Genomic DNA, 17,845 nt, shown 5'->3' with positions numbered 1-17,845 from the left:
AAGACTCATTTAGGTCTAATTTGTTATTGCATAACAAACAATAATTGAGGCGTTACATGAAATATAGTTCACTACATTACAATGTTTGGATTAGATAGATAGCATATACAATACAATAATGTTCAGGTCACCGAAAATCAACAAATCAGCTTAGCTTCTGTATTGAATTAAATGCTACCACACCAACCAATACATCACAGACTACAAGACTACATCATAATGTATGGAAATGAACATTTTCAAGTATCGTATTGGTGATGACGTTTTAATCAAAATTTGTAGTTAGTCACAGATAATATTTAAACATAAAACCAGAATCTGGTTTGGAATGAAAATTCAACATTTTGAATCCCGAGTGAGAAAAAAAACGAAGCGTACAATTGTACATTGTATAATGTACGTTCCATGTAACGGTAAAAAAAGAATTGAAATTTATCTATAAAAAGTACATGAAGTACAATTAGCTTTGCAGTGACGACAGCAAAATTCATTGTTTAATTTGCTAACGGAAAAAATTATTGCACTATTAACGTGACGCCATCTACAATATTTCCAATACAATGCAAACACTCAATATATGGTCAAATGTTGCTTTAGGTTTGCTTAAGTATAAACTAAATGTATTGGAAGGAGAAAATGAAAAGAAAAAGATATTAATGGATTTGTTTGGTGTAACGAGATGCATGGACAGAATTTACATTTATTTAACATTATTCCATAACAAATAATTAATAAGTGTATGGGACTTTAGGTCTTTAGTTTCACATACATCTATCTATATACAATATACATGAATTTAAAAAAATTTCGGATTGATAGAAAAATTAATTTGTTTAGCGCTATTTTCGTTCGTAATTTCAAATATTTCGAAAGAATAAATAAATTCATCACATGGTTCACTACAATTTCTCCATTACTAATGCTCCCCACCTTCAGTATCATATATGGTTATTACTATGAGTGGTATACTGTTGCGAACCTCTTCGTTTGCAAGACATTTGTTCATTGAGTACAATCTAATATTATAATGTGGAAGTGAGATTTTCAATATTTACTATTGAGTTTGTTGTTGAAATTGTTTTAAAATTTGCTTCTCTTAAACGTTAGATTTCGGTTGGTTTATGTAGCTTTTGTGTGAACTATAAAATATATCCCCATCAATGAAATAACCAAACAATACTTTCAGGTCTTAATTATTTCATAATGAATTCAAACATAATCTGCAATGAGAATATCAAGATTTACCATAAAGAGTTTCAAACTGATTCATATACTCAGCCACACTTACCATGATGTGTTTACTGGTTAGGCAATAGACAATATAATTGCAGAGCAGGAATTACTAGGTGCATTTTAACATAAGCCAGTTTTTCAAGAGACATTTTAAATATCAAAGATGGATGTCACTGTAAATGATTGGAACCAAGCACTACCATAAAAAATATTTGTATGCCGAAATGTAATTAGTTAACACCAATTAACTCGCAATGATTTTATAAAACTATAAATTGTAGTAAAAACATTCTGTGATCCACTCAATATCAACGATCTTTCGAAAGATTTTACTGTTGCAGCAAAACTAAAAACTTTCTCATCCTAGACTATTTTTCATACGATAAGGGAAGCGGCATAAAAAATGCCATTGGCGCCATCTATCAAAGTTTAACTATTCAATGTGCATTTTGATATAATTTTCCTTCTTTGTTATTTTTGTACCATATAATAATAATATTAATATTAATAATATTAATAATATAAAATTAATTGTGTTTTCATTGAAATAGTAAACTGGTTTTTGTTTAAAAATAATTCGTGCGTTTTGTGCGGCTAGTGGAAAGATGTCAAAACAATCGTTGCTTAATAGGTGGAGCATTGTTCTGATTGTTTTTCTGAACTTGACAACCCAAATTCATTCCAATGAAGATGAATATAGGTGCCCAGAAAGGTAATAATAATTATAACTTGAACTAAAATGAAAATAAAATTACTTCTGTTGCGTCGAAGAATCATTTATTTCATATTATTAGGATATATTTTTTATGACACAGTCAACGTAATGAACATGGTGCCATGGGTGTTGAATGTCATTCAACGCCACTAAGCTGTAGACATCTCTCTCCGGCTATACGGTAAACAACAGAACCAACACTGAACATGAAAATGACATGTTCAATTGTGTTTGTTTCGTTAGTTTCAACTGTGCCGCTACGAGAGGTCACTTTTGTCGTTTCTTTTTGTTATTTTATATATAAAATCAATGGTATTAGACGAGGATGCATGGTGCGCTCGCTACATATTCCGCTTCATTGCTAAATGCACGTATTAGCACGCACAGCAAAAGTCATTCAGTGTAGTCGTAAAGAGTGAAAAACACTTCTTGGAAATCTAGGCTGGAACCGACTTTGCAAGTGAAATGCTTTCAGCAAGTATTTTTTCCAACGTACTATTGGGTTTGCTTCCGAGAATAACACTTTGTAACACTTGAATGCAAGTGGATCAATACTATTGATTCAATAGTGACAATATTTTGGTCGATATTTTTATCCAAACGTCCACAAGGTGGATTATATAGTATCGAAATGATTGATTTTATGAAGATATGTTCTAGCCTTCACAAAAAGTAATTTATTTTTATTTTATTTTTAAAAAATGGGTTCCAAAAATTAGGAAGAGGAAAGAGGTGTCCCGGCTCACTCCGTTTTCCCCTAATACATACATTAACAGTTGTTGTATGTTAGTTATTGATTGATCAAATAACGTCTGCCTTTTATTTCTATGCGTAGTTGAATGTGAATCTTGAAAAGTTGGTACGCGAAATTGGGACAAATTGATTCTGCCGTAATAGCTCAAAAATTCCGAATATTACTATTGATAAAGAACTTATGCGGAAAACTATTTTCGAGACTATTCCTAGAGGTGTTGATCATTCAAAAATCGGTACATATTGGCACGTATCTGTGAACAAAGTTTGTTCAACAAACTGTTTGCAATTTTAGCTAATATTCCAATATTTGCAAATCTGACAAATATTTTAGAATATAAATGACTTTTCAAACCAAAAGATGGCCGGCGGCAAATGCATATTATGTGTAATGAATCCAAAGTGTCGTTTTTCAATGAATTTTTGTATGAAAAAGACAAATTGAGGCGAAAATGATGGGAAAAATTGTATTCTATTGTTCGTAGACGCCCATTTTTTTGGTGAAAAGTAGAAGTTCTATGTGCCAAAAGTACCGAGTAAGGCATATTCGGGCTATCTCCCATGCAAAACTAAGAATTTCCAGACAAAATTCGGGTTCAACACCAAATCGATGGGCATATTAATGTTCTATTGCTCACAAATCCAATTATTTTCACAAAAAATATGAGTGTTATATCAAAAAAAAAATGAAGACCTAAAAAACCGGTCTCTGAAAAAAGTGAGGACAAAAACAAGGTCCTCACTCTCGAAAATCCTGCCATATCTGTTATTAATATACCTTGTAGTAAACGCGTTCATAGTGTTTCACTGTAGTAGCGGTGTTACCTATTAAATTTTCTTGTAGTAATACTACAGTGGAATTTAATAGGATACTTTGCTACTACAGTGAAACACTATAAACGCGTTTACTACAAGGTATATTAATAACAGATATGGCTGATTTTTGAGAGTGCTCACTTTTGAAAATCGATTCTATCTAGTGTAAAATTTTCCAAATCGCTCGATGGTGGGTCCCAGATTTTCAAATCCTAGATGGGGGGTAAAACCGGAAACTTAATTTTTATACAATTATGCTGGTCTGGGTATCGTATCTGGTCGAAAAATCAACTTTTTCTGCCACGAATTTTATATGGGCCTATTTTGGCTGATAATACCATCCTGGTGAAAAGACAAAAAAATTGGTCCACACTTTGGAACCATCTGGTGTGGGTGAACCCACCCAGATCTGGTGGCTAATAGTCCCAATCGATGGAGCTCGTCAAGCTGTACAAACTGAAAAAATCATAATTAAATTCCAAGCCCATGCAGAGATAAAAATCGATTTTTTCAGGATTTCTCCAACTTTGAACCCTCATATCTCCAAAACGACTGGCGATATCAGCAAAAATATTCCGGCTTTGTTAGGAAATGTGATCGTTCACCCCAAAGTGAGACTAGTACCAAGTCAATCTGGTGACCCCCATGTGAAAAATTTTACATAAGCTGGAGCATGGCCATTTTTCGACCATTTGGATCCATCAGGCAGGATTGAATTAATTCTAAATCGATTCCGCGTCAAAAATTAGGTGGAAATAGATCCATAACAGGCCATCGTTAGTGTGTTTCCTATGCCATAAATGTGATTTTGTGCGAACCTTTCAATGATTCGAATATTTTGGAATTAATGTCGTTTTCCGACCAGCTCAGCCAATATTTCAAAAGTTTTTACTAGTTTTGTTTTCGGCTTGTATTAAAAAATAGGGTTCATGAAATATTCGCGGAGCTGGAAGTGAATCTTGTGGAGGAGGTGAACCTGACCAGGTTCAATGTGTTCTGGAAGTAAAATCCTCCAGTACTCATTTCCTATGGGAATCCTAAATCGCATTATTTTTGCCAAATTCTGCTCGGATCAGCCTCAAATTTGACTTCCCAAATCTGGAATTTTGTACTGCGAACTCGATAGCTGCTATTTCAAAACATCAACACTCAACAGCTATCGCCTATAAATAGCAACTACTAATAGCTCGAAATATAGGCATATACAAAATGAGATCTCTGCACGGTAGCTCGTGAAATGCTGAATTTCGCACTTAATTCGTGCTAGCCGGTACTTAAAATAGTTTGGTGTGGCATCGTCGTCTATCTAGTGTAAACTAGTTAAAATCGCCAGATGGAGGTCTTCGATTTTGAAATCTTAGATGAGGGGGATAAAACCGAAAAAACCCACCCCTTGCACACGTCTGTACAATGTACATAGGGATATTAGCAAATAACCAAACATGAAAATATTTATAGAAGCCGAATTGTCACCGGTCCAAAATAGGCTAAGGATAGGCAAAATAGGAAAAACGCGTAACAAAACCGTACCGTTGTCCGCACTTTTGGTTATTTTTTGTGAAATTTCTTGAATAAAGGCAGTTTTCTAGTGAAAAATCGATCACTTCAGTTAAAACTTCGACAATTTTGTATGAAAGGTACCCGTAAATCGACTCCTATTGGCTTCAAACTTACTGAGGTTTCATTCAGGGATCGAAAACAGTTTGACGTTTCTCATACAAACCGATTTCGGAACGGTTTCACTGCTTTGCTCTCTGTTCATCGGAGCAAACCGCATCAGAATGGTTTGTCTGAGCAACATTCAAGCGTGTTGTCACTGTGTTAGTATCGTATACTATGTATATTGTACATGTAAGCATAAACGTTTCTGTATGCCATACAAACCATTTTTCAGAATGTTCCGAATGGTTTGGTCTATTCACACACTCAAACCAAATATTCGGTTTGGCTTGGTTTCGATCCCTGGTTTCATTTTTTGGCGAAAAATGAGATTCTAACAGTTTCACGCTGATCGCATTTGCACAAATTTGGTTTTGACCCTCAATTTTTTCCAAGAAAATTTCGACAAAAACCAAACTTCAACATGAAACTTTCAGAATCTTATTTTTTCTCTAAAAAATGAAACCTCTGAAAGCTTCAAGCCAATCGGAATCGAAAAATCGGTCATTTTAGTCGAAATTTCGAAAATTTTGTATGGAAGGTACCCGTTAATCGACTCCGATTGGCTTCAAACTTTCAGAATCTTATTTTTTCTCTAAAAAATGAAACCTCAGAAAGTTTGAAGTTAATAGGAGTCGATTTACGGGTACCGCCCATACAAAAGTGTCAATTTTCTGAGGTTTTTCCTAGGGCAAGTTGAAACCCAGGATCAAATTGAAAATGGCTCATCTTCGAACTTAAACTAAGTTTTTCGGATAAAAAACTTTTGGCATTTCCAGATTTTGATTATCCCAATAATTTTTTGAGTTATCGTGTTAACAAACACCAACGACGACAACGACAACGACAACGACGAAAACGACGACGGCACACGAACAGAGAACGTCTCAAAAAGTGGTTTTCTACACGTTTCATGAGTTTTTACGATGATTTAAGCTAATTTTGTGAAAAAAGTTTTCAGAACCAATTCCTTATTTATATATATATTCCTTGACACGGTGTGTACGGAAAAGTAATATAGCCGTATACAAAATAATAACAAAGTGAAGCGTTAATGGATCATATTCAGCCATCAATGCATAACGGCATCCAAACGGATTTTTTTGGAAGTATAAGTAAATGCTTTCGTCGTAAGGTTTCCCCAAATGTTGGAAATAGCATTTGTCAGAAATGTTATTTTGAACGTCATTCACGATTCAAGTTAGTGAACTTTCAAAAGCAATGAAAACTAAACGCTGAAAGGTTTTGGATTGCGCTTTACTCTGTTGCAAAATAAGATCTCTGTAATGTAGGTCTATTTACTCGAATTGAGAGAATATAATGTTTGTTCTTCCTTTTTTAGCCCCTTAACCATACATCCATGCAAGTGTACAAAGGTAACGAATATTGGGACTACTATCGAGTGCTTAAACACAAACCTGGCAAGCCTGTCAGTTGCTTTGGCCAATATTGCTGATCAAAAGGTTCCAATTGATGCTTTGCACATCAAGAGATCTAATTTCGGTATTTAATTTTGCATTTTTATTTTTTATTTTATTTTTATTTTTAGTTGTCAAATTTAACACTATGACGGTTCTTGGGGAATCCAGGGCCACAAGCGAAATTTAAAGTTGAATAAAAGTACTAAACAGTGTATAAATCAAACGGAGTCAAGTCTCATTGTATAGATTGAACATTTCTCTACACGAATGAAAAAAAAAACATATGCATATGTGTGAGTATGTGTAAAATACAGCCTGCCGCAAAACATGTTACGCGGTTGTTCTTTGGGGACCACAGGGCCCCATGGCTATTTTATATTATAACTGGACTATGATAAGAGATATCGACTTGGTGTCTGTAGCAGTGTTGTAGACTAGTTTATGTACTACAACTTCGCCGTAGACATCAAGTCGTTATCTCTTATCAGTTACGCGAAAAGCCGTGAAAACGTGAAAAACGCGAATTCATAGTTTCTCACTTTTCAAGGAACTGATAAGAGATAACGAGATGGTGTCTATGGCAAAGTTGTAGCTCTGGTCGAGTACTACAACTTTACTACGACACCAAGTCGTATCATTTTTTCGCGTAACTGATACGAGATAACGACTTGGGGTCTGCGGCAAATCATAGTACTCGACCAGAGCTACAACTTTGCCATAGACACCATCTCGTTATCTCTTATCAGTTCCGTGAAAAATGATAAGAAAAAACGCGTTTTTTCGCGGTTTTCAGCGGTTTCTCGCGTATTCCGCGAAACTGATAGGAGATAACAAGATGGTTTTCGGCAAAGTTGTAGAGCAGCTTGAGTTCTACAACTTCGCCATAGACATCAAGTCGTTATCTCTTATCAGTTACGCGGAAACCGCGAAAACCGCGAATTTTTTCTTATCATTTTTTCGCGTAACTGATAAGAGATAACGACTTGGTGTCTGTGGCAAAGTTGTAGTATTCGGCCTGCTCTACATTTCTGCCGAAGAAGCAAGTCTCTTACTTCTTATCAGCTTCACTAAAACTAAGGTGGGAAAATTTCGCGATTTTCGCGGTTTTTCGCGTTTTTCGCGGAACTGATAAGGGATAAGCAATATTTGTTGCAGCAAAATTATAGCAAACTTCGAGCATTACAACTTTGCCCCCGACACTATTTTGTTATCTCTTATCACAGTCCAGATTTCATATGAAGTACATATGGGGCCCTGGGGTCCCCAAAGAACAGGAATATGTGAAATGTCAGAAGAACCGTCATAGTGTTAAAAATACATGCGTGCATGTATGTTTACCAATCGTATATTTTACGAAAGTATTTATGACCAATATTTAAGGAAAATGAAAAACGTCATAAAATGTCATAGCAAATATGTACAAAAAATCGGAATATATTATATGATTCGAAACACCATGAAAGTCGTCATAAAAATGATCTAAATTCGTAATAAAAAAAGACGAGTTTTTGTTAACCCTCGACTGCGCCATTTTCTTCAGAGTTAAAAATACTCTATCTATGTTGGGTCGGGAAAAATGTATAGAAGTAAAGTAATAGGTAATAAATTATCAGTATTACTTATTAACCCCATACCCATACCCTAGAATGGCCAAAAAAAATTCGAAGAAGTAATAGCACAGTAATATATTACTCTATTACTATCACGGAGGACGGTAGTCCGACAAGCGACGCACCATAGACTGTGCATTTCAAGCCAAATATCAAAAATGCCAGTTTTTGCGTCACGAGTATATATACAGTAAGTATGCTATTTTCTCAGGGCACTATTTGGGCCCTGGCATGTTAGGTACCGTTGGAATGGTCTTGGCCCAAATAGTCGGAAATACCATACCCCATGCTTAAAGTGTGGTCGAGGCAAAAATATAGCGGTTGGAAAATTTCGATAAATTTTAAAATCTATACCCATATCTTACGAAGGGGGTACCCAGGGGGTGGTCTGAGGTGTCCAAGAAAAGCTCCTCCTCGCCACCTTTCTAACGCCGGTCTAAGTGCCCCGATTGGTCCAAAAAAGAAAAAGTTATGGGTATTGGCAGTTTGATCTTGATTTTCTATGAAAGTATTGATTTGGATCAGAGATTACTATGGGATATTTTTATTCATATGGGATAAAAATATCGCATAAAAATAACAGATATTTTTCACGCATTGCGTTCAACGAAACGCATAAATACACAATAACGATTCTGCACACACAGAGTCGCTGTTTTTTTCGTTATACTCTTCACACTTACGATGAGCAGCGCGATGCATGCATTAACGAAATATTTCAAGCTTTGGTATGCTTTTATGTTAATTCATCCGAATTCACCTCTTAAGTGGTAAATGAAAACATTTAAAAAAAATTTAAACGGAAAGATGACTAATCGACGATGTCATGGTGGAAATTGTTAATTTACGTAATTCAGTCAAGAAGGGAAAAAGAGAAAGTTCAAGTACCAATAAAACAAAAATTATTAATAATATTGATATTATAAATAATAATAAATCAATCAATTGAATAAAATTATAATTCTATATTTTATATTGTAATCTTTAATAATGGGTTTTATGTATTGTACATTATTTCACATTGAGAATTAAAATAATGTGAATTTTTTTTTCTGAGATTCAAAAGAGAATTACGTGTACAATGTACATCATTTTATTTCATTTTTGTAATTAGACGTAATTGCTTCATTTCAAATTAGAACTTTGGATAGGAAAAAGAATTAATTTACATTCCATGTAGTGCTAAAAATGCAGAAACCCAAAAATGCAGAAAAAAAAATTTTTGAAAAGAAAAAAATGCAGAAAACCAAAAACGCAAAAAATTGAAAAAATACGATTTTTTCGAAAAAAATTTTGACTACAATAGATTTGAACGAAATTTCATTTCAATATGGCTCTTTTACACTGGGAAAAAACATGCACTTCACTTTCTAGCAAATAGCACAAGTCCAACAAAATGTTTAAATTTTTTGTTCATTCTACGGTTTGATGAAGAAAAAAGAGGTACGTTAACTCCTATACATTTTTCTCTCTCTTCTCCCTCATGCGAATTGTTCTACAGAGAAAGTTATTGACGTATGTCGTCTCATTCATGAGCATGGCTCAGAATTCCATACAAATAAGAAAACAAACAAGAAGAAAAACCGGAGAAAGGCAACAAAAAAGCATGCAACCAAATTCTCATTGGGACCGATAAATTGTATGCATGTTATCCTTTGAATGACCAAATTGATGAGAGTCCCATCATGAGAGAGTGTTGGGTAGTGATTGTTCTTTTGGTTATGACGCGTTCATATGTTTACTTCGACCCAGCACAGTTGTCCCACCAAGTGTAAAACAGTGAACTTTCCAATTCATTCCTATCATCACGTTATTTTTGATTGAAGCAAATTGAGCAATTCATGACGTCATCATTCCTTCTCTAGTCGAAACGAATCAACGGCGAACATTCATCATGACGTCAGAATAGAAAGAGAAGAGAGAGAAAAATATATAGGAGTTAACCTACCTCTTTTTTCTTCATTAAACCATAGAATGAACAAAAAATTCAAACATTTTGGTGGACTTGTGCTATTTGCTAGAAAGTGAAGTGCATGTATTTTCTCAGTATAAAAGAGCCATATAGAAATGAAATTTCGTTCAAATCTATTATAGTCAAAGAATTTTCGAAAAAAATCGTTTTTTTTTCAATTTTTCTGCGTTTTTGGTTTTCTGCATTTTTTTCTTTTCTGCAAATTTTTTTTCTGCATTTTTTCTTCCTGCGTTTTTGGGTTTCTGCAAAAATGAATTCTGCATTTTTTCTTTCTGTATTTTTATTTTCTGCATTCGATTCGGATACCCACACTAATACACTTGCATTTCTACTATGAATACGTTTCATGCTATGTGTTTTAATTTCATTTAATTTTGGAAATTGAAAAAAAAAAATATTTCTCGACAAAATATATTTCAAAAAATCATTGCAATAAAAAAAAACTTCCAAGTAAGAATGAATATATTGACATTGAGTAAGAAAATTCGGTGAAATCGGTGAAATACTTGAATCAAACATAAACGTTTGAAAAACGTACGACGCGCGCCAAAGCCAAAGTGTGTACAAAGTGTGAAGCAATAGTGCGTTTAATGCTATGTGCTATAGTGTCTCTGTTGATGTTGATCGCTGAAGTTTATATTGGTAGATATTTACGCATCGAAATATCTCAAAAACGGCTTGGAAATTCGGCAAAACCGACCATTATGTCACTCCCTCAAAAGAGTGTATACACCTGGCTGCTTTGATGGCCCAAAGTTTAAATCCGGCCAATCGAAAATGTTTCAAGGGTACCTCCCATACAAAAATTGCCTTTTTTGGTCGATTTTATGATGAAAATTAGAATAATTGCATGGGAGCTACCCCTAATTGAATGGTTTGGAGCGAAAATGTAATACAGAAAAGTTGAGCGGAAAAATGTCAAATGAAAATGGATAGCTATATAGTTCACTATACACACACGAAAAAAACCTTTGAATCAAACAAAGAAATACGTCTAAAATATGACGTTAGTAGATTTCCATCCAAAATTCCCATATAATGACAGGAATCCTACTAAACAAAACACATACGCATGTACAGTCATTGGCGCATACACAAACGTCAACTCATCTATGACGTTTGTGTATGCGCCAATGACTGTATGTGCGTATATGTGTTGTTTGGTAGGATTCCTGTCAATACATGGGAATATTGGAAGGAAACCTACTAACGGCATATATTAGACGTATTTCTTTATACAATTCGAAGGTTTTTTTCGTGTGTGTAGTTTACTATACAGTTTACTATATAGCTATCCCTTTTCCGCTCATTCATCATCGACATTTTTCCGCTCAACTTTTCTGTATTAAATTTTCGCTCCAAACCGTTCAATTATGCTTCGATTCACCTGACACTTTCAGGCATTTCATTTTTCAGTGAAATAAAAAGATTCTGAAAGTTTCATGGTGATCGCAGTACCATAAGTGGGTTTTTTGGTTGCATAGTTTGGTGGAATTCCTTTGGACCCAAGATCCAAACTTTGAGTTCGATGAGGCACGTTATGCGATCGCACTGAAAATTTACAGGGCTCATTTTTATGTCCAACCTCCTATGAAAATGAATCGCCACACTTGAATTTCGAAAATGACCCGAAAAAAACCACCCTAATATACACCACAAGCCATAAGTTTGGATACCCCTTTGAAACGTTTGTTTCTACGTTTTTTGAACATTTTCACTTGAAATTTAGTATTGGATATGAAAATATATCAAAATTCTGACCGAATGGATGATTTGGAAGATAACATTTGGCCGGCCTATGGCCATCTTTTGGCCTTTGAGCTGTGGGAGCCAAAATCGAAGTCTTAAACGGGCCATCGGATTAAAAAGTTATATACGCCATTGGAAAGGTCTTGAAAAGTAGATGTGATTTTTGGTATTAAACATCAAAATCGGCCGGCGTTTGGCCAAGATATGGCCGTTTGTAATTTTTGGCCGAAATCTTCAATCAGCCATATCTTGGCCAAAAGCTGTCCGATTTTGATGTTTAATACCAAAAATGATACGTACTCTCCGAGACCTTTCCAACGACGTATAGCATGTTGAAATTGGACAAGCGGTTTGAAATTTAAAAATTTTGGGCCAAATTCATTCATAGGGGTATCCAAACTTATGGCCTGTGGTGTATGTATATATAGAATATTTTTTTAATTTTCCAAAGTGACGTAATTTTGATTAGAAGCATAATATCAATGCATGTAATAGCTTAAATTAAAGATAATGAGGTCCACTTTGATGTCATTCCAAGATTCAATATATTGGTATTATGCTTCTTATTAGCAATTTTTTGAATTTAATGAGCTGAGCGTAGCGATTCTGCTAGTATAGAATATTTTTTTATATTTTCCACAAAAATGTACTACAACCCTGTATGAATAATTGTCGCTACGCAGAGCACCTAACGGGCTCATGAGAATGCCATTTTACAAACTGATAACCAAAGGACACACATACATATACTAACAGAAAAAAGATGAAAAATATTTTTGTCAAACTCCAAAAAATTTAATTTGAAAATCGAAACAAACTGCATATCCGAAAACCTTCTCCAGGCTGCGAGAAATCAAACGGCATATATAACAAGAGAGCCATGAATTAAATAAATCACAGTTATAGTGGAACATACGGATGGACGGATGGACGGACATATTTCGAGGAATTTCTGATCACTGGTAGAAACGACGCTATGGCAACTTTTGACAGTTGCCATATATCATGTACAATGTACATAAATGGCACCGAAGGCATAAACTGGTGCTAGCAGGTGTACTACAAACACTGTATGGAATGCAGTTTGGTTTTGTTTTGCCTCCATACACCCGTTTATGAATAAAAATGCACTTTGTTGCTAATTGACCGATATATTTCGGGCAAGGCCCACATAGATTCTGACACCAAAAATTTCAGGGGGGGTCAGACCAAAAATTAATAATTAAATATCTAGTGTAAAATCGGAATCGGGAAAAAAGTGAAGACCTAAAAAAAGGTCCTCACTTTTGAAAATCGATTCTATCTAGTGTAAAATCATTCTTCAAAATCACTGATGGGTCAAATAATGCATTCTATCTAGTGTGAAATCATTCTCCAAAAACAATGATGGGTCAAATTATTGTCCAAAATGGGTCAAATAAATCGATTCTATCTAGTGTTTAATGATCCCTCGGAGGCAAAAGTGAGGAGCAAAAAAAAGGTCCTCACTTTTGAAAACAAAGTTGGAAAATGACAATGGGTCCAACAAAATCGTTGGGGGTCAATTTTCGCCAGCAGGGGTCAGGATCAACGAGATCAGACTATGTCAGAATAGGCCCATCAACAATTGAAATACATTTCATTCAAAATTAGTTGCACATTTCATGTAAATTTAACAAAATAAATATTACCTAAATGTATATTTTTCCAATGAGATGAAATTGTTTATCACACTGACAGCGAACTGTCAAATTAGACAAATGAAAGCGATGTCAATTCGATTACAATCATAACAAAACGGCTGCGTACTGTGTAAAATGCAAATACAAAAAATCCTACTGCCGATTAATAATTATAATCTCATTCAAATGCACCCTTTTACTGTCAAATTTTGAACAATTGTAGAGCGCCGTGGATTTCGTACGGCAAAATTCAGTACTACTTGGTGTGATTTTGTGGTATTTCACAATATGTCGAAATCACTTACGGCTATTTACAGCTCAATCACACCAATTAGTACTGAATTTTGTCGCATGAAATCCACGGCGCCTCACAATTTCACACTTCGAATTCTGTATACAATAAATGCGAGATTATAAGCGTGTGTTCAAATGGCCCATTTGAAATGGGATTTAATCGGAAGTTTACTATAACGGTTTTAAGCTTAGCGCGTCTGAGGGCCTAAGAAACTTTTTTCTCGCCACAAACGGAACGTTGAATCAGCAAACTTTCATAAAATTTCTTATTTATTTATTTATAATTTCATATATACCCTTCGACAACAATCGCCTATCTTTAATTGCTTTCATATATTACTTGTTGCGATTTCTCTCATTAAAATATCACACTACATAATTTCAGATATATTGTTTGGAACAGTATTCCTTAAATTAAATGTACATAAGATCCTCTTACGTAGCACACCGATTGAAAATATTGATGAATATGTATTTAATGGGGCCAACGAAACCTTAACAGAGCTTGAATTGATGAACACATCACTCAATACCTTCCCGATATCGTTCAAGGTAAACAAAATTTGAACTCAGTTTTTTTATATATAAATATATATTATACATATACATATGTATATACATATATGCAAATTCTCTGATGGAACAAATCGGTTTCGATTTGTTAATAATTGATGATTAACGCAGACAATGGAACAGATTACTTCGTGACTTAGTTTTTGACTTCATGGTAAACGTCGAAAATCTCAGCTTATCTGCTAATATAGTTATTCAACGAAATGGAAAAGTTTTTCATTACGTTTTTTCATTGAAAATGAACTAAATTTCCCTTTGTCTCGAATGAAATGATTCGGAAACCCCGTAAATTAGAAATGAACCCCGGAAATTAGAAATTTTCCATACAAATTTTCAAACCTGAAATTCATTTCTAATTTCTGAGGTTTTCTAATTTGCGGGGGTGCACTGTACATTTTGAGAAAGATACAACATCTTTCGAAAAATACAAAAAATTTTAAAATCCTTCAGTGGCTCAAAAGTTATAGTAAAAGAGAGAGGTGTCTAATTATTATAACAAGATTCCCTAATTTATTTGTTTCAGACTCTAGGCAAGCTAATATCTCTCAAATTGGATAAACATCAAATCAAAACCTTAGACTCAATGGCATTTGATGGGCCAATTAGTCAAACGTTAGAGCGTTTGTATATATCAAACGGTAACCTTACTGAAGTTAGCGTTGAATTTTTACAGGTACTGAAAACCGTTAAAATTAGATAAGTTACAACTGATTTTACTTTTTAGTCAGTTTTCCTTTGTTAAATTGAACATTTTTATCGCATGTTGGGATCCTTAAAAATTTAGTCACTACGAAAATTGAAAACTCTTGATTTACATGGAAACCAAATAAAAGAACTCAAAAGGAATCAGTTTAAAAATTTACGTGATTTGGAAAGTCTTGATATTAGCTATAATGAAATTACAAAATTGGATTCGTCTCATATTGCTGACCTGACAAAATTAAGTTTCTGCAATATTTCATACAATGCCATCACTGAAATTGCGAGGTAAATTATTCTTGATATGATCACTTGATTATTTCTGACTCGAATCTTTATTTATAGGGGTACTTTTGCTCGCAATTCCGTATTACGTCTCCTTAACATGTCTGGTAATAAAATCAAGCGCCTGGATGCCAATAGTTTTCGAGGCATGAGATTTTTAAGGTAAAGTTAATCATGAAATCATATTTTTCTTCATTATCAGGTTCAAAGGCACATTTTTGCTTTACAATTTTGAATTCTTGCAAATACCTGCTCTGAAAACCTGAACGAGCCTTAATAACCACAACTGAATCTGTCACTGAATAGCACCTCAAATGTGGTTTGATTTTAGTGGTATGAATTTCATAATAATGTGAATACACCATATCAGTTCATAAACAAACCACTTTTGAGGTTATGTCAAGTCCGTGGTTTGTTTATGAAGTTATGTGGTGTATTTACATTATAAATTCGCGCTAAAATCAAACCGCATTTGAGGTGCTATTTACAGATTTACCGGCATTAAAAATGTAGTAGGTAGTAGCATTACGTTAACAAAAATTTCATGTAATGTTATTACAATTGTAATAGCTATTACTTGACCCGTCTGTTACAATATTACTATGTTACCTAACATTAACGGTAATGCCAGAATTCTAACATTATTAATACGATTTTCTAACATTACACACGCAATGTAATGCCAAATCTATTCGTGAGACGTAAAAGAATGTATGTTTTTTTGTCGATTTATATTTTTGAAAAGGAAAGTATGTTTTCTGTTGATTCTATTTGCGTTGAAAGGAAGTATGTTGGCATCCCGTCTAGCCTCCGTGATTTTTCATGGTTTCCGCGGAACTGATAAGAGATAACAACTTGGTATCTTCGGCAAAGTTGTAGTCAGACGTGTGCAAGGGGGGGGTATTCCGGTTTTACCCCCCTCTAGGATTCCAAAATGTGGACCCCCCCCAGCGATGTGGAAAAATTTACACTAGATATAATCGATTTTCAAAAGTGAGGACCTTTTTTTTTTTAGGTCTTCACTTGTTTTTGGACACCCATTGGCAAAATTTTAGATCCCCATTGTGGAATTTTGACTGTTTTACACTAGATAGAATCGATTTTAAAAAGTGAGGACCTTTTTTTTTTTTTTTTTTAGTCCTCACTTTTTTCGGAGACTGGTTTTACACTAGATAGAATCGATTTCCAAACCCCCCCTGGAAAAATCATTTTACCCCCCTAGAATTTTTGACCTTGCACACGTCTGGTTGTAGTACTCGAAGTCTTCTATAACATTGCTGAAGACATCTATCTCTTATCTCTTATCAGTTGCGCGCAAATCGCGCACAGAAAAAAACAAATTTTATATAGAATTTTTTTCTTCTTATCATTTTCGCGCTTTTCGCGGAATTGATAAGAGATAAGAGATAAATGTCTTCAGCAATGTTATAGAAGACCTCAGGTGCTACAACTTTGCCGAAGACACCAAGTTGTTATCTCTTATCAGTTCCGCGGAAACCGTGGAAAACCGCGAGGACCCGCTAAAAACGAACATACATTCTTTTAACCATTATTAGTTGCAATGAAACATACTTCTCTTTATTGCTACGAAGTTGGACCAACTTGCGTTCTTTTACGTCCCACTAATAGAAATGTAACATATTACCTAACATTAACGGTAAGAAAATTCTGGAAGTGGGTTTTGTTGGATCCTTAGGATCGTTCAAAACCGCTCCTGATTCTGGAAGTGGATCCTCAAGATGGACCAGGGCATTGTCAAACCCAGTCTGATCCATCCTGAAGATCCACCAAAACCCACTTCCAGAACCAGGAGCAGTTTTGAACGATCCTGAGGATCCACCAAAACTCACTTCCAGAATTTTATTACCGTTAATGTTAGGTAACATGTTAATATTGTAACGGACGGGTCAAGTAATAGCTATTACAATTGTTAAATATTACCGGTAATGCTAAATTTTGGCATTACAATTGTAATAGCATAACTTTGGCTCTTCGTTACAATATTAATGTGTTACGGCAAAATGTAAATCTGTAGTGCTATTGAGTGACAGATTCAGTTGTGTTTATTAAGGCTTGTTCAGGTTTTCAGAGTGGTATTTTTCTCTTTGAGGACTAGCTGCCTGGGTAGGTCGCGACGTCGTCTTTCTATTGTACATGTACAATGTGAATGCATTCACAAGGACTAGATTTAAGGCGCATACATTTTTTCATTTCGATCAGATACAAATCTGTATCCCAAGGGGGGGGTAATCGATTTTCCCCGGGGGAAAATTTTTTTTCTCCTGGGGAAAAATATAAACCCAATTTGCGGGCTAGGGAGTGGCTAACCCCCCCAGGCCAGTTTGTATCTCAATGTATTTTGACGAGATCTATCTATTGGAGCTTCTCCCGATGTCAACTGACCC

At 34.7% G+C, this 17,845-nt stretch overlaps 1 protein-coding gene across 1 annotated transcript in view; it reads left to right on the top strand.

Moving 5' to 3' along the window:
* The first annotated feature begins 783 nt into the window (after window positions 1-783).
* LOC129572720 (chondroadherin-like) overlaps window positions 784-17,845 on the top strand; it is a 24,848-nt gene continuing 7,786 nt past the window's right edge. Inside the window, exons 1-7 of the mRNA XM_055452740.1 lie at window positions 784-1,304; window positions 1,785-1,945; window positions 6,519-6,679; window positions 14,269-14,435; window positions 14,980-15,129; window positions 15,241-15,443; window positions 15,501-15,602. Of these exons, the coding sequence (XP_055308715.1) occupies window positions 1,839-1,945; window positions 6,519-6,679; window positions 14,269-14,435; window positions 14,980-15,129; window positions 15,241-15,443; window positions 15,501-15,602 (890 nt within the window). The 5' untranslated portion in view covers window positions 784-1,304; window positions 1,785-1,838. The remainder of the gene's footprint in view (window positions 1,305-1,784; window positions 1,946-6,518; window positions 6,680-14,268; window positions 14,436-14,979; window positions 15,130-15,240; window positions 15,444-15,500; window positions 15,603-17,845) is intronic.

Source organism: Sitodiplosis mosellana, unplaced genomic scaffold (assembly GCF_009176505.1).
Source record: "Sitodiplosis mosellana isolate CC-2019 unplaced genomic scaffold, AAFC_SMos_1.0 Smas_scaffold_5432, whole genome shotgun sequence".
NCBI classification, from domain to species: domain Eukaryota; kingdom Metazoa; phylum Arthropoda; class Insecta; order Diptera; family Cecidomyiidae; genus Sitodiplosis; species Sitodiplosis mosellana.
Note: the sequence above shows the minus strand (reverse complement) of the source record. Positions and strands in the feature narration are given on the sequence as shown.